Source organism: Aotus nancymaae, unplaced genomic scaffold, assembly GCF_030222135.1.
Source record: "Aotus nancymaae isolate 86718 unplaced genomic scaffold, 86718_ANA_hifiasm-v0.15.2.pri h1tg000006l, whole genome shotgun sequence".
Lineage (NCBI taxonomy): Eukaryota > Metazoa > Chordata > Mammalia > Primates > Aotidae > Aotus > Aotus nancymaae.
Window position 1 is genome coordinate 2,242,571 of NW_026988417.1, and position 15,376 is coordinate 2,257,946.

The following is a 15,376-nucleotide window of genomic DNA, read 5'->3' on the forward strand; positions in this document are numbered from 1 at the left end:
TTACGCCACCAGCCAGAGAAGACACACCCAAACAGACGTTACAACGCGCTTAAATTCTCATTTAGTACTTTTCTTTGATTTAAGGGCTTTGAAGTAGTAAATCTCAATGTGTTCATTACTTGTGAGAGAACATGAAAAACATTTATGCTTTTCAGATAGTTGACATAAAATTTTTATAAATTCAAAATAAATCTCCCTTTAACTCCTGAATAGAAATACACTTTATGAAAGAACAAGAATTCAGCTTTACCTCTCGAAGCTGATTATTGCTCATTATAAGAAACTGTTCTCCTGCAACAAAATGAGCTTCTTGTTCCAATTCCTTGAGACGAGCCTGAAAACATGATACACACAATTAATCTCATTCATAGCTTTCACAATTTAAAATTATTTAATTTGTTCATCAAACAATTCCCAACAGCAATATGGGCATAGTGGCTTATGACTGTCATACCAGCCCTTTGGGAGGCTGAGGCAGGAGGATCACTTGAGGCCAGGAGTTTGAGACCAGTCTGGGCAACAAAGCATGACCCCATCTCTAAAAAAAAAAAAAAAAATTAGCCAGGCGTGGTGGTGCACACCGTCCTAGCTATGTGGGAGGACTGTATGAGACTGAGAGTTCAAGGCTGCAGTGAGTCATAACTGAGCCATTGCACTCCAGCCTGTGTGACAGTGAGACCATCTCCACACACACACACACACACACACACACACACACACACACACAAAATTCCCAAAGAAGCCTCTTAATAGAGTAATAAACAACCTAACATTTATCAAAATAAGCATAAAAATACATATTTTGGCTGGGAGTGGTGGCTCACACCTGTGATGCCAGCACTTTGGGAGGCCGAGGCAGGTGGGTCTCTTGAGCCTAGGGGTTTGAGACCAGCTTGAGCAATATAGCAAGACTTCATCTCTACAAAAAAATAAAATAACAAATAAAAAATATATATTTTGCCTCATGGTGAAATACTTAGGCTCACAGAAGCCTCTTCCCCCAAAGGTAAGAAAACTGAAAGAAGTAAAAACAATGGGAGGGTAAGAATCAATTCTCCAGCAATATTAGGACTAGAAAAGTGATCCAGCATCACATAGAATGAGATAGAGGCAGAAGGTATAGGAAACAGGCTTGTATCCAGAATACATCAAGATATCCTAAACATCAGTAAGACAAAATATAAAAATGGGCCAAAGACTTGAGCAGATCCTTTACAAAAGAAATTCCTAACAGCTAATGATGCTATGAAAAGCTAATCAACTCCATTAGTGTGAAATGTGACATAAAAAATGACAGCACACTGGTCCAGAGCTCTGGAGTAGAGTCAGGAAGCCATTCTAAGGCCTACCTGCATGACCTGAAACCCTGAAAAATAAAAACAAAAAAACAGGAACTTGCATTGAACCTCCGAACTGGGCCCTGCAATGACCACAACATCCTGGAAAACAGCTGGATTTTGCCAGTGCTGCAACACCTGAAGAGCAACAACAGATGAGCTCAATGGACTCACGTACTAAGCCAATCGCCTCCACCAATGACAATTCTTTCACAACAACTTGTGTATTCACCCTTAGCTTCGTTTTAAAAATCTCTGCTGGCTGGGCGCGGTGGCTCAAGCCTGTAATCCCAGCACTTTGGGAGGCCGAGGCGGGTGGATCACGAGGTCAAGAGATCGAGACCATCTTGGTCAACATGGTGAAACCCCGTCTCTACTAATACAAAAAATTAGCTGGGCACGGTGGCGCGTGCCTGTAATCCCAGCTACTCAGGAGGCTGAGGCAGGAGAATTGCCTGAAGCCAGGAGGCGGAGGCTGCGGTGAGCCGAGATCGCGCCATTGCACTCCAGCCTGGGTAACAAGAGCGAAACTCCGTCTCAAAAAAAAAAAAAAAAAAATCTCTGCTCCCCTTCCTCTCTTCAGAACACAATTTGGCCTTTAGTTAAATGTGCCCCTCAAATTGTAATTCCTAAGACCCAATAAATGCCTTGTCTTACTGGTTTTCAGTCTGGTTTTTTGCCTCTTCTTGGTTGACATTAAACGGTGTCAGAAGTAGGACACAAAGCTCTGCATTCTGGCACTGCCACGGATTTGCACATGGTACTTGCAAGAACCTCTTGTGTCCTATCACCTCCCTGAAAGCCCTAGACCCAGGTGGAGAATCCTCTTATTTCCCTGAACACCCCACCTCAGTTGAGGTTCAGACCTTTACTGAGTGTCTGTCCTTTGCTGCTGGCTATTGACAGAGGAATTTTCCCGTTTTTAGTAAGTACTGATGGGGACTTCTGCTTCTGAGAGTATAGGTGCTGAGTCACCCTCTTCTAGAATTTATGATTTTCTGTACAAAAATTATGATCTTTTATCTTATAAATTTCTTTCTTGAGCCAACATTACTGAAAGTGATTTGGAATTACAATGGCCAATCTGGGAATCTCTCATCTCCCAAAACTTGTTTTCCACCACAGACAATTAGGGCTAACAGGAAAGATTAAACAGCCTGAGTGGGACATCCACTTTACTTTGGTATTTTGAGGCATCTAGAAGAGTCCAGGGAATCTAAAAGATTCCAGAGATAACAATGCCAAATTAACGCAAAGACTCTCTAAACTAGAAAAAACAAAAACAAAAACAGAAACATCTCCTACTCCGACCCCTCCCGTCCATTGTCATGCTGTGTACTCTCTTGCTTACAAGTTAAAAACTTATTCTAAATCTGGAAAAGTACCTCCTGGGCTTTCCATGAAGAGGCGGCTTATTGGATCGAGTTGCTACTGGAATAAGCATACCACTGGAAATTCTAATCATCAGTAGTAGAACAGTGGATCTTTAAATTAGAAAAACTCCCATAAAATGTTTTAGATATCTCTCATTCTAAACAGTTGCTTTATTTATACTTACAGGAGGATCAAATTTTTTTCTTTCTTTTTTTTTTGAGACGGAGTTTCGCTCTTGTTACCCAGGCTGGAGTGCAATGGCGCGATCTCGGCTCACCGCAACCTCCGCCTCCTGAGTTCAGGCAATTCCAAATTTTTTAAGAAAGACACGTAATAGGCTGGGTGTGGTGGGTCACACCTGTAATTCTAGCATTTTAGGAGACTAAGGTGGGAGGATCACTTGAGCCCAGGTGTTCAAGACCAGCCTGGGCAACATACTTATCTTAAAAAATAAAAAAATAAAAATAAATAAAATTAGCCAGGCATGGTGGCATGGTACCTGTAATCCCAGCTACTAGGGAAACTGAGGAAGGAGGATTGCTTGAGCCCAGGAGTCTGAGGCTTTAGTGAGCTATAAGAGCAGCACTGCATGCCAGCCTGGTTGACAGAGCAAGACCCTGTCTCTAAAAACAAAAATTAGGCTGGGTGCGGTGGCTCACGCTGTAATCCCAGCACTTTGGGAGGCCGAGGTGGCTGAATCACCTGAGGTCAGGAGTTAGAGACCAGTCTGGCCAACATGGTGAAACCCTGTCTCTACTGAAAATACAAAATTTTGTAAAAATACAAAATTAGCTGGGCATGGTGGTGGGCACCTGTAATCCCAGCTACTTGGGAGGCTGAGGCAGGAGAATTGCTTTCAACTCGGAGGCTGAGGTTGCAGTGAGCCAGGATCGTGCCATTGCACTTCAGCCTGGGCGACAGAGTAAGACTCTCTTAAAAATTTTTTAAAAAGGCCGGACAGAGTGTCTCACGCCTATAATCTCAGGACTTTGGGAGGCCACAGTGGGTAGATCACAGCTAATACAAAATTAGCTGGGCATGGTCGTGGGCGCCTGTAATCCCAGTTACTTGGGAGGCTGAGGCAGGAGAATCACTTTCAACTGGGTGTCAGAGGTTGCAGTGAGCCAAGATCACACTGCACTCCACCCTGGGTGACAAGAGTGAAACTCCATCTCAAAAATAAAATAAAATAAATTCAAAATTTAAAAAAGACACATAATAGTGTCATGGCTAACCTTAGAAATTCTCTTGATGAAATTAAACAACAAAAATCTGGCCTAAAATCCTTTGCATCTTCAAACTGCCTGCTTTGGATTCCCTGTGGAATTTACCAAAAAAAAAAAAAAAAAAAAGAAACTCTACTCTGTGGTCTAGTGGAGATGTAAGTCCTTTAATTCAGGAGAAGAAACACTAATTTAAAAACTGGTTTAATATGTGTTTGACTCTTGACTTGGGGGGGGCCTTCTATTTTTCTCATGGTTCCCCAAGAGTCATGAGCAGGTTCAAGTCTAACATGTAGACACCTCAACTGACTGTCCTCCGCACTCCAAGAAAACCTTTTTAAAGAATGCTCCCAACATTAACCCTTTTCTTCCATTTGAGAGCCTGTCCGCAATGCCATCTTCTGAAATAAGACACAACTGTTTAATTGAACTAATTCTCAGAAATAGGAGACTGCTTTAATGGGATCTTTTGCCCCCAGCTAAATCAATTTTTCTCTCCACATCCATCAACACAGCTGTTACTGTGTGAAACCTCTATGGGAGTTTCAGACAAGGGAATGTTGAGGGGGCAGATGATCCCCCAAACATGGTGATTTGGCATGCTGAGTGCTTTTGAAAACTCAAAGGCTCCAGATATAAGCCTCAGAATCAAGGTCCTTCTAACCTTGTCTTATTCTTTCTACTCCAAGAGCAAGGAGGGACTCTCTCTCTGTAATTTTCTTATCTGGCTAAGAAAGCTTCTTACAAAAGAAACACAATTGCATTCTATGTGGTCTCTGAAATCTCATTATCTATTTCAGAAAAGAAGACCAAGGAATGACATTTAGACATGTTACTAAAATGTGTGCCTCTTCAGATATACAGCTAATCACCATATAATAATGCAGGCCTCCTTATTAAAATGGCTCTCCTATTACTCAAAGTTCACTAATCTCTGAACCCATATTGCACACTGACTTTCAACAACCCCCTCTGTGAGATAAGACATTCTAGAAACAGGCAGTTCTCGTTCTGGGGAAAAGAGATAACAAATTTGTGAGTGACCAACCAACAAGTGATCAGTGATGCTTCCTCCTGTCAGATTTTGAGCAAAAAGGGGTAATGTGACATGTGACATGCAAAATGGTATCATTCTGTTCCAGGGCTCTAAAATGGAGTCAGGAGGTCATTCTAAGGACTACCTGCACAACCTGCAACGCTGCAAAACAAAAATAAAAAAACAAGGACTTGCCTTGAACCTCTGAACTGGGCCAAACTACAATGACCATAACATCCTGGAAAACAGCTGGATTTTGCCAGTGCTGCAACTCCTGAAGCAACAACAAATGAGCTCAACGGACTCATGTGCGAAGCCAACCGCCTCCACCAATGATATTTTCACAACTTGTGTAATCACTTTAGCTTCCTTTGAAAAATCTCTGCTTCCCTTCCTCTCTTCAGAACACATATTGGCCTCTCCTGAATTGCAGTTCCTAAGACCCCAGTATATGCCCTGTCCAACTGCTTTGCAGTCTGGTCTTTCACCTCTTCTTGGTTGACATTAGTAATCAGGAAAATAAAACAAAACTCATCATGAGATATCATTATAGTCTCACCAAAATGGCTACAATTTGAAAGTCTGATGCAGCCAGGGGAAGTGGGGATGTGCAAGAACAGAATCCTGTGTGCATTCTCATGGGTGAAACTCTGGAGAGCCACTGGGCATCACTGAATAAAACTCAGTGACATCTTCCCTGTGTCCCAGCAGCATTAGTCACCTCATAACCCAAGGGCATAGGGGACAGATTCAGAGGTACAGCGTTGGTTCGTAATGATTGCCACGTGGAAACAACCAGATGCTTACTGGCAGTGGGACAGAGACACCAAGGGCAGCACAGTCCACAACAGAAAACTCCACAGCACAAGTGACACACAGAAATACAGATGGAACTGAGATGCAGAAGGCTGAGTGAAAGACCACATGTAAACCACTGATTTACTTACAGTTCAAAAGCAAAGCTAAACTATGTTGTTTAGGCTTTGAAGCAGGAAAGCTAGAAAGAAAGGCAACAATGAAAAGGCTACAGAACTCAGGGTTGCAGTTACTTTTGGCAGCAGGAAAGGGTTCTGATAGGAAAAGCGCCCAGGGCTCTGGAATCCTACGCTTTGAGCTAGGTGATGGTTACATTGAGGTTTCCTTTAAACATTTTATTTTAAAGATGATCCTGCCATGTGGTTTAGTCTTTTTAAAAAATTTGTGCTGATGTATGAGGTACATGAGAAAATGTATGACATGTCTATAACGTGCAGTGGTCAAGTGCGGGTACCCAGAGTGTCCACCATTTGATACAATGCCTTTTTGTTAAGTATGGTCATCCTGCTCTGCTACCAAACACTGAATTCCTTCCTTTTATTTTACTGTACGTTTGTCCCCTTTAACCCGTTTCTCTTCCTCTTGCCCTTCTCATTGCTCACTCTTCCCAGTCTCTATCTATTTTGCCACTCTCTACCTACATGCGTTTTCTTCATGAAAGTTGAAGTACAGTGTCGTTATGTATTTTTTCATCCATCTTTACACATCTCTCTGTGTTTTTATTTTTCAAGAAACCCAAGATTTCTTTCACCAAACTACAGGGACCAATGTCCCTGTAAGAAAAACTTAACTTTTGAGAAGGATTATGAGGATATATTAAAGAACTCCCCGACACACATGCACTAGATGCAATGTTGTTTAAGTCTTTTTGATGCCTTGTTCTCCCCTGCAGGAGTCAGAAAGAGGAAGAAACACTGTCAACATCAAACAAGAAAGAGAAGAAAAGTAGAATCTACTCTCGACCTGCCACTGGGAACAACTCTCCCACGTAGGGAAGAGATGACAAGTACAAACCGTCTGAAATAATAACTTACCCCAAGAAGTGAGGATGTCTTCTCCATCTCTTCTTTGTTCACCTGAATGGTGTGGCTTTCCATCACTGTGATTCAAAACCCAAACCAGATCACACTTGCATTAATGAATCCTTTTTACTCAACACCAAAATGCTTCGCTCCCTAATGAGGATGCTAATGACTGCAACTGCCATTTACTCAGCACCTGCTGCATGCCAACCTCTCAACAGGATCTATCAGGATCCCTGCGTCATGCAGGCAAATGGGCACACTGACGGAGCTGGCCTTGGAAGTGGGAGTGGGCATGGGGACCACACTGGCCAGGCTGGCCCTTCCCACACTGTGAATGCTCCCTGGCTGACGTGGTGCCCATCAGGACCTGCGTCAAAGGCAAAGGCAGAAGAGAGCCCTGCAGCAGTTCTTGCAGGAAGGTTTTCAAGGCATAAGGATAGCAAACCAGAAGGAGAGGTAACCAGTAGCATATAAAACATCTAAAGAAGTCTACTCCTCCTGGGCCAGACAGCACAGCAGGGATCCCCTATTACCAAAATGTCAGAGCCTCCAGTCTTTTCACACCAAGAGGGAATGCAGTCCAACCTCTCATTACAGGAAGGGAAAATAATAGGCTTGCTATCTCTCCAGTGCCCATGAGACATACTATCTACTCCTAAATAAGTTACAGAGAAATATTCATCACAAACAATGTGAAGAATCCTCTAGAAAAATGACTGTACTTCATCTTTATGGTAACTTACCTGCCAAAATTGGTATCAGAGGAAGCTCCAAAGTACAAAATAGTTGCCATAAACCATAATCCTGTTTAATAGGAAGAAGTAACATCAATGTCAATTTAAATATTATTGTATCTGCATTTTGTTGAAAAGCCTTTTTTTTTGGATACAGAGTCTTGCTCTATCTATAGGCCAGGCTGGAGTGCAGTGGTGCCATCTCGGCTCACTGCAACCTCCACCTCCCCAGTTCAAGCAATTTTCCTGGCTCAGCCTCCTGAGTAGCTGGGAGTATAGGCGCCCCCGCGCCATGCCAGGCTATTTTTTTTTTTTTTTTTTTTTTTTTTTTTTTTTTTTTGGTAGAGACGGAGTCTCACCATGTTGGCCAGGCTGGTCTTGAACTCCTGACCTCAAGTGACCTGCCCACCTCAGCCTCCCAAAGTGCTGGGATTGCAGGTGTGAGCCACTGCGCCCAACCGAAAAGCCTACTTAATTCTGTTGAGCTAGAATGAAGGCAACTCCTATCACGGGCATGTTTGGCCTCCTACAACCTCTCCTCCTCTTGCTTGCTCTTCCTAATACACTTGTATTTCCTTTAAGTAGGCTAATTTATTACCAAGATCTAGTATAGATATTTAGAAATATAGACAGGTTCAAGTCAAACATTAGAAGTGGAAAAAAAGAAATAAAAAGAAATATCTGATAGGCCAAGCCCATCCTCAATTTTCTTTGCTTTTTTTCATTTTTAAGATTGATTTAAGCATTTGTGGGCTTTCAGTCTTCCATTTTAATTTCAGAATAGGCTTGCTGAATTCCCCAAATTTGCCAATAATTCTCATTGGTTTTTCACTGCCATTATGTGAATGTTAATTTGGGGAACATTAAAATCTTTATTCCAGGCCACCTCCTGAGAGCACGGAATCTCTATTTATCTGGGTCCTCCTGTGCTCTTCATGAGTCTCATCATTTTTATTTTTTCTGCTGCCGTGAGAGAGCCCAGGCTCCATCCTCCGACTCTTGCCCTCATGTTCCCTCCTGCCCCTGTAGACCCATTCTGTCCCCTGCCCCTGCCCGTAAGGCAGGGCAGGCCCCTCCAGGCCACATCACCTGGGCCACTCATCTGCTCTCAGATTGGGCACCAACAGGCAAATGAGGGCAGGAAGGAGGGAAACAGGCTGAGTCACTGCCTGTCCCTGGAGGCTTCTCCTTCTGGCTGCTGCCCTTTGCCCTCCTTCACCTCCAGATACCCCTCCATTCAGCAATTCTTGGTTGTTCACTGAAGTGGCTGTCTGCTTCCCAGGAAGACTCTGGTTGAGTGAAGCTATGTCCATCCCACAATTAATCAACATTAATGCTCAGCTTTTACATTAACTATGGCATTAGAAACATCCCACTTAAAGAGAAGGCTTTAAAAAATATTTCAATTGTTTTCAACCGACAGAAAGCATTTTTAAAACTTCAGGTCTTATCATTCTAGACTACCCTTTTCTGAATGATGCACAGGTTAATTTGTTCTTAGAACTCAAGGTTTCATTTCCTTCACATTCAAACATCGTGCAGCATTGCTCCCTGGGAGTACAGGTGTGAATGAAAAGACATCTCCTGCGAGCCTCTGTCAGCCAGAAATTATGATAAAATGCCTTGCCTTCAGTTTAGAGCAAAGGTCCATCGTAAGTCTGTAGAGTATCTTCAGGTTCTCACATACGTTCTGATTCTTTAAAAGAGCAAAAGTGTTTTTAAAAATCAGATAAACTTGGTGGCAGTGCTCATCACAGTCTGGAACTGGCACGACTTGAACAATTTTTCCTAGGAAAATCTCATGAGGCTTTCAGAGGCAGATGTCATGTATGTGGTGGTGTGTCACCCAATACCTCGACTGGACAAATCCCCATCCACATAGAAAGTGCCTCTGCTGTGCAAGCGCAGGCTATCCATAGGTAGACACTTCCTCCCAACCTAGGGTATTTCCTTATTTTAGAAGCCTAGTGCCTCAGGTGCAAGGATTAAACGGTAGTAGGGAGAGGAGAATGCAGACCTGGCCTCTCTCGAGTCCACAGCTCCATTCTATCAGCCTTACCACTCTGCACCCACATATAGCTGCTGCCACGTTCCACTTACCCCTCCATTCTCAGCCCAGGAGATGCACACAGAGGCCCTGGGAGATGACAAACATGGGTCTGTGTTTGACTGACAAAGAGGGAGATGGGATGAGATGAGCCCCTGAATACAGAGTCTCATTCTCCTTCCCCTAAGATGGAGCCCCAGGACCTCTTCTTCAACACCCCATCCTGCCAAACAAACCGCTCAACTCCAGTCCACTCAGACTCAGTTTTCTGCTAAAGGCTTGAGATTAGAGTGAACATCCCAGTGGACCAGTGGCTGATCCCACATGCCCTGGCACTGTTTTCCAGTCAACCTGGTTGTGGCTCTCCTGTGAACGTCAAGAGAGCATCCTGTATAAAAGCCCCTCCACGTCAAGTTCTCAGCTGCCACCTGGCAGAATTCTCCACCTCTTTGGAGAGCAGGGTGTTGAGTAGATTAATGGCTGGACTTCCATTTCCCACCCTCATCCATGCACTGCATGGCTCAGCTACACATACCTGGCTGATGAGACATAAACAGAACTGCATCTGAGGCTGCCTCTTTCCTCCCTGGAGTGTGGATGAGTTGAACCCTGGCCTTAATTTGACCCTGAGCAAGGTACATGTACCTTTCTACACCTCAGTTTTCTCATCTGTAAACTGGGACTGATAATTCTGAGATGGACAACTACTTCTTCCTACTATCTCAGCTTCTGTTTGGAGAAGTGTCCCGGCCTGACAGCATGGATTCTGCGTAGGAATACTAATTAAGATGCCCTGCCTCCCTGGTGGGGTGTAGACAGTGTTACAAGAGAGGGTAAGAAACCCTGTCCAAGTGCTGAAAGTATGACTTTTGGACAGAGAAAAGGTCATGGCTCGGTGCTGCCAACATGCCTACTGGTTCCAGCTCCCTGGGTCCCAGGGCCGCCTGGCTCCTGTTCTTCTCAAAGCCTGGAACTACTTTTCCTCTGATTCTGTGAGTTACCCCATATCCTTCTGATAAGTCTCTTTGTATATTAAGGGAGAGTGCATTTCCAAACCCCTACTGGTACAAATCTTCACATCATAGATGATCTGTGAGGATGAAGTGCATGAAGCAAATATCTCCAGCTCAGTGCCCAGTGCCTGGTGTGGGCTTGTATCACCTCTTACTCCTAGCTCAGTGCCTGGCACTCAGCACAGGTTCACATCATCTCTTACCCCCAGCTCAGTGTCCAGTGCTCAGCACGGGCTCACATTACCTCTTACCCCCAGCTCAGTGCCCGGCGCTCAGCACGGGCTCACATCACCTCTTACGCCCAGCTCAGTGCCCGGCACTCAGCTCGGGCTCACATCACCTCTTACCCCCAGCTCCGTGCCCGGCACTCAGCTCGGGCTCACATCACCTCTTACGCCCAGCTCAGTGCCCGGCACTCAGCTCGGGCTCACATCACCTCTTACGCCCAGCTCAGTGCCCGGCACTCAGCTCGGGCTCACATCACCTCTTATCCCCAGCTCAGTGCCCGGCGCTCAGCATGGGCTCACATCACCTCTTACGCCCAGCTCAGTGCCCGGCACTCAGCTCGGGCTCACATCACCTCTTATCCCCAGCTCAGTGCCCGGCGCTCAGCATGGGCTCACATCACCTCTTACGCCCAGCTCAGTGCCCGGCGCTCAGCTCGGGCTCACATCACCTCTTACCCCCAGCTCAGTGTCCAGTGCTCAGCACGGGCTCACATCACCTCTTACCCCCAGCTCAGTGCCCGGCGCTCAGCTCGGGCTCACATCACCTCTTATCCCCAGCTCAGTGCCCGGCGCTCAGCACGGGCTCACATCACCTCTTACCCCCAGCTCCGTGCCCGGCGCTCAGCACGGGCTCACATCACCTCTTACCCCCAGCTCAGTGCCCGGCACATGGCACAGGCTCACATCACCTCTTTCCCCCAGCTCAGTGCCTGGCGCTCAGCTCGGGCTCACATCACCTCTTATCCCCAGCTCAGTGCCCGGCGCTCAGCATGGGCTCACATCACCTCTTACGCCCAGCTCAGTGCCCGGCACTCAGCTCGGGCTCACATCACCTCTTATCCCCAGCTCAGTGCCCGGCGCTCAGCATGGGCTCACATCACCTCTTACCCCCAGCTCAGTGCCTGGCGCTAAGCATGGGCTCACATCACCTCTTACGCCCAGCTCAGTGCCCGGCACTCAGCTCGGGCTCACATCACCTCTTACCCCCAGCTCAGTGCCCGGCACTCAGCTCGGGCTCACATCACCTCTTACCCCCAGCTCAGTGCCCGGCACTCAGCTCGGGCTCACATCACCTCTTATCCCCAGCTCAGTGCCCGGCGCTCAGCATGGGCTCACATCACCTCTTACGCCCAGCTCAGTGCCCGGCGCTCAGCTCGGGCTCACATCACCTCTTACCCCCAGCTCAGTGTCCAGTGCTCAGCACGGGCTCACATCACCTCTTACCCCCAGCTCAGTGCCCGGCGCTCAGCTCGGGCTCACATCACCTCTTATCCCCAGCTCAGTGCCCGGCGCTCAGCACGGGCTCACATCACCTCTTACCCCCAGCTCCGTGCCCGGCGCTCAGCACGGGCTCACATCACCTCTTACCCCCAGCTCAGTGCCCGGCACATGGCACAGGCTCACATCACCTCTTTCCCCCAGCTCAGTGCCTGGCGCTCAGCTCGGGCTCACATCACCTCTTATCCCCAGCTCAGTGCCCGGCGCTCAGCATGGGCTCACATCACCTCTTACCCCCAGCTCAGTGCCCGGCACTCAGCTCGGGCTCACATCACCTCTTACCCCCAGCTCAGTGCCCGGCACTCAGCTCGGGCTCACATCACCTCTTATCCCCAGCTCAGTGCCCGGCGCTCAGCACGGGCTCACATCACCTCTTACCCCCAGCTCAGTGCCTGGCGCTAAGCATGGGCTCACATCACCTCTTACCCCCAGCTCAGTGCCCGGCGCTCAGCACGGGCTCACATCACCTCTTACCCCCAGCTCAGTGCCCGGCGCTCAGCACGGGCTCACATCACCTCTTACCCCCAGCTCAGTGCCCGGCGCTAAGCACGGGCTCACATCACCTCTTACCCCCAGCTCAGTGCCCGGCGCTCAGCTCGGGCTCACATCACCTCTTATCCCCAGCTCAGTGCCCGGCGCTCAGCACGGGCTCACATCACCTCTTACCCCCAGCTCCGTGCCCGGCGCTCAGCACGGGCTCACATCACCTCTTACCCCCAGCTCAGTGCCCGGCACATGGCACAGGCTCACATCACCTCTTTCCCCCAGCTCAGTGCCTGGCGCTCAGCTCGGGCTCACATCACCTCTTATCCCCAGCTCAGTGCCCGGCGCTCAGCATGGGCTCACATCACCTCTTACGCCCAGCTCAGTGCCCGGCACTCAGCTCGGGCTCACATCACCTCTTACGCCCAGCTCAGTGCCCGGCACTCAGCTCGGGCTCACATCACCTCTTACGCCCAGCTCAGTGCCCGGCACTCAGCTCGGGCTCACATCACCTCTTATCCCCAGCTCAGTGCCCGGCGCTCAGCATGGGCTCACATCACCTCTTACGCCCAGCTCAGTGCCCGGCACTCAGCTCGGGCTCACATCACCTCTTATCCCCAGCTCAGTGCCCGGCGCTCAGCATGGGCTCACATCACCTCTTACGCCCAGCTCAGTGCCCGGCGCTCAGCTCGGGCTCACATCACCTCTTATCCCCAGCTCAGTGCCCGGCGCTCAGCATGGGCTCACATCACCTCTTACGCCCAGCTCAGTGCCCGGCACTCAGCTCGGGCTCACATCACCTCTTATCCCCAGCTCAGTGCCCGGCGCTCAGCATGGGCTCACATCACCTCTTACCCCCAGCTCAGTGCCTGGCGCTAAGCATGGGCTCACATCACCTCTTACGCCCAGCTCAGTGCCCGGCACTCAGCTCGGGCTCACATCACCTCTTACCCCCAGCTCAGTGCCCGGCACTCAGCTCGGGCTCACATCACCTCTTATCCCCAGCTCAGTGCCCGGCGCTCAGCACGGGCTCACATCACCTCTTACCCCCAGCTCAGTGCCTGGCGCTCAGCACAGGCTCACATCACGTCTTACCCCCAGCTCAGTGCCCGGCACATGGCACAGGCTCATATCACCTCTTTCCCCCAGTTCAGTGCCCGGCGCTCAGCTCGGGCTCACATCACCTCTTATTCCCAGCTCAGTGCCCGGCGCTCAGCATGGGCTCACATCACCTCTTACCCCCAGCTCAGTGCCCAGTGCTCAGCACGGGCTCAAATCACCTCTTAGCCCCAGCTCGGTGCCTCGCACAGGCACAGGCTCACATCATCTCTGGCTTTGCTCTGATTGCTCGAGCTAGCTCAGGAGCCTGTGTGTTCTTCCAGCAGTGATTTTACCATGTAACTGTTCACTGACAGCTAACTAGAAAGCCTCAACGGAGTGGCCCCAACTGTGGCCACACGGCCACCACTAGACACCTCTCCTCTGGGGCCTGCTGAGAGGTCTCTCTCTGGGTTCCAGGCACAATTCTAGAAGTTGTGAGTGCCACTGTTTCTCCAGATGGTGCTTCCTGATAACCAGGGGCATCTCTAGCCAGGAAGGGCCTGGAGAGAGACTCAAGACAGTTCTTTTTTTTTTTTGGAGACAAAGTCTTACTCCGTTACTCAGGCTGGAGTGCAGTGGCATGATCTTGGCTCACTGCAACCTTCACCTCCGGATTCAAGCAACTCTCCTGCCTCAGCCTCCTGAGTAGCTGGGACTACAGGCATGCACCACCATGCCTGGCTCATTTTTGTATTTTTAGGAGAAACAGGGTTTTGTCAGGTTGGCTAGGTTGGGTCTTGAACTCCTGGCCTCAAGTGATCCACCCACCTTGGCCTCCCAAAGTGCTGGGATTACAGGTGTGAGCCACTGCGCCCAGCCTCAGACCCAGGGCAGTTCTGACCATTCTCTCCACACAGACTGAAGAGGGGCCATCCCAGGATTCTGGCACTGTGGCCATATCACAAGAACTAAGAATTTACTGATGAGTGGCTTTCTGCGCATGAAGCAGGTGACACTGACACCAGACACTTGTCTGGAAGAGTCACACTATGGACAGATTTCTGGAACAGGTTCCATGGAAGAACAGCCATCACCCATTCTTATTCAACATCCTCCATCAGAAACACCAAGGTCACAACTATTTGTGCTGAATAGCTCAATAAGTGAAAATGAATGTTGACAATGTTCTTTTTACTATTAGGCTATCAATAAAATCGAAAAAACTTCCAGAAATAATAGTATGAATTCAGATTGATAAAACTGTAAACAACTCACCACAATGTTTCTTGAGGAATTTCCATATGTGCTGCTCACTTTAACCGTAATGGATTTGTCACAGTATTTTTCCACTAAATCTTCAAAAGAGGGTGCGGCATCACTAGGATCTATAAGCCATGCAGCAATTCTGGGATCTAGTCCTACGAAATCAGCAACTGAAGAGAAAAAGGTTGTTTGATTATCCCAAGAAAAACCAACAGTTGTTTCTCCTGCTTTGACAAGGTATTTAAGTTCAAATGAGTAATAGTAGTATAATCATCCTCTCAAATTATGGAGCTAAGGACCAAAGTGACTCTCCATCATTCTCCAGAACTTAGAACCTTTGATAAGGCAGCCTAAACGAACCCAAGTCTCGCATGGCCCGTCTTTGTGGGTGTCATATTAAAGAAGCAGATTTCAAATAGCTCTAAAGAAGGGACTGCAAGCTCAATTGCAATTGGATCTCTCAAAAACATGTTAAAAGC

At 48.0% G+C, this 15,376-nt stretch overlaps 1 protein-coding gene across 1 annotated transcript in view; it reads right to left on the reverse strand.

Annotated features, from left to right (window-relative positions):
• Nucleotides 1–15,376, reverse strand: part of POLN (DNA polymerase nu) — a 172,047-nt gene that overhangs the window by 99,718 nt on the left and 56,953 nt on the right. The window contains exons 7-10 of the mRNA XM_064365307.1: nt 14,910–15,067; nt 7,555–7,615; nt 6,821–6,885; nt 251–334 (exon numbers count right to left, since the gene is read on the reverse strand). Coding sequence (XP_064221377.1) covers nt 251–334; nt 6,821–6,885; nt 7,555–7,615; nt 14,910–15,067 — 368 coding nt within the window. The remainder of the gene's footprint in view (nt 1–250; nt 335–6,820; nt 6,886–7,554; nt 7,616–14,909; nt 15,068–15,376) is intronic.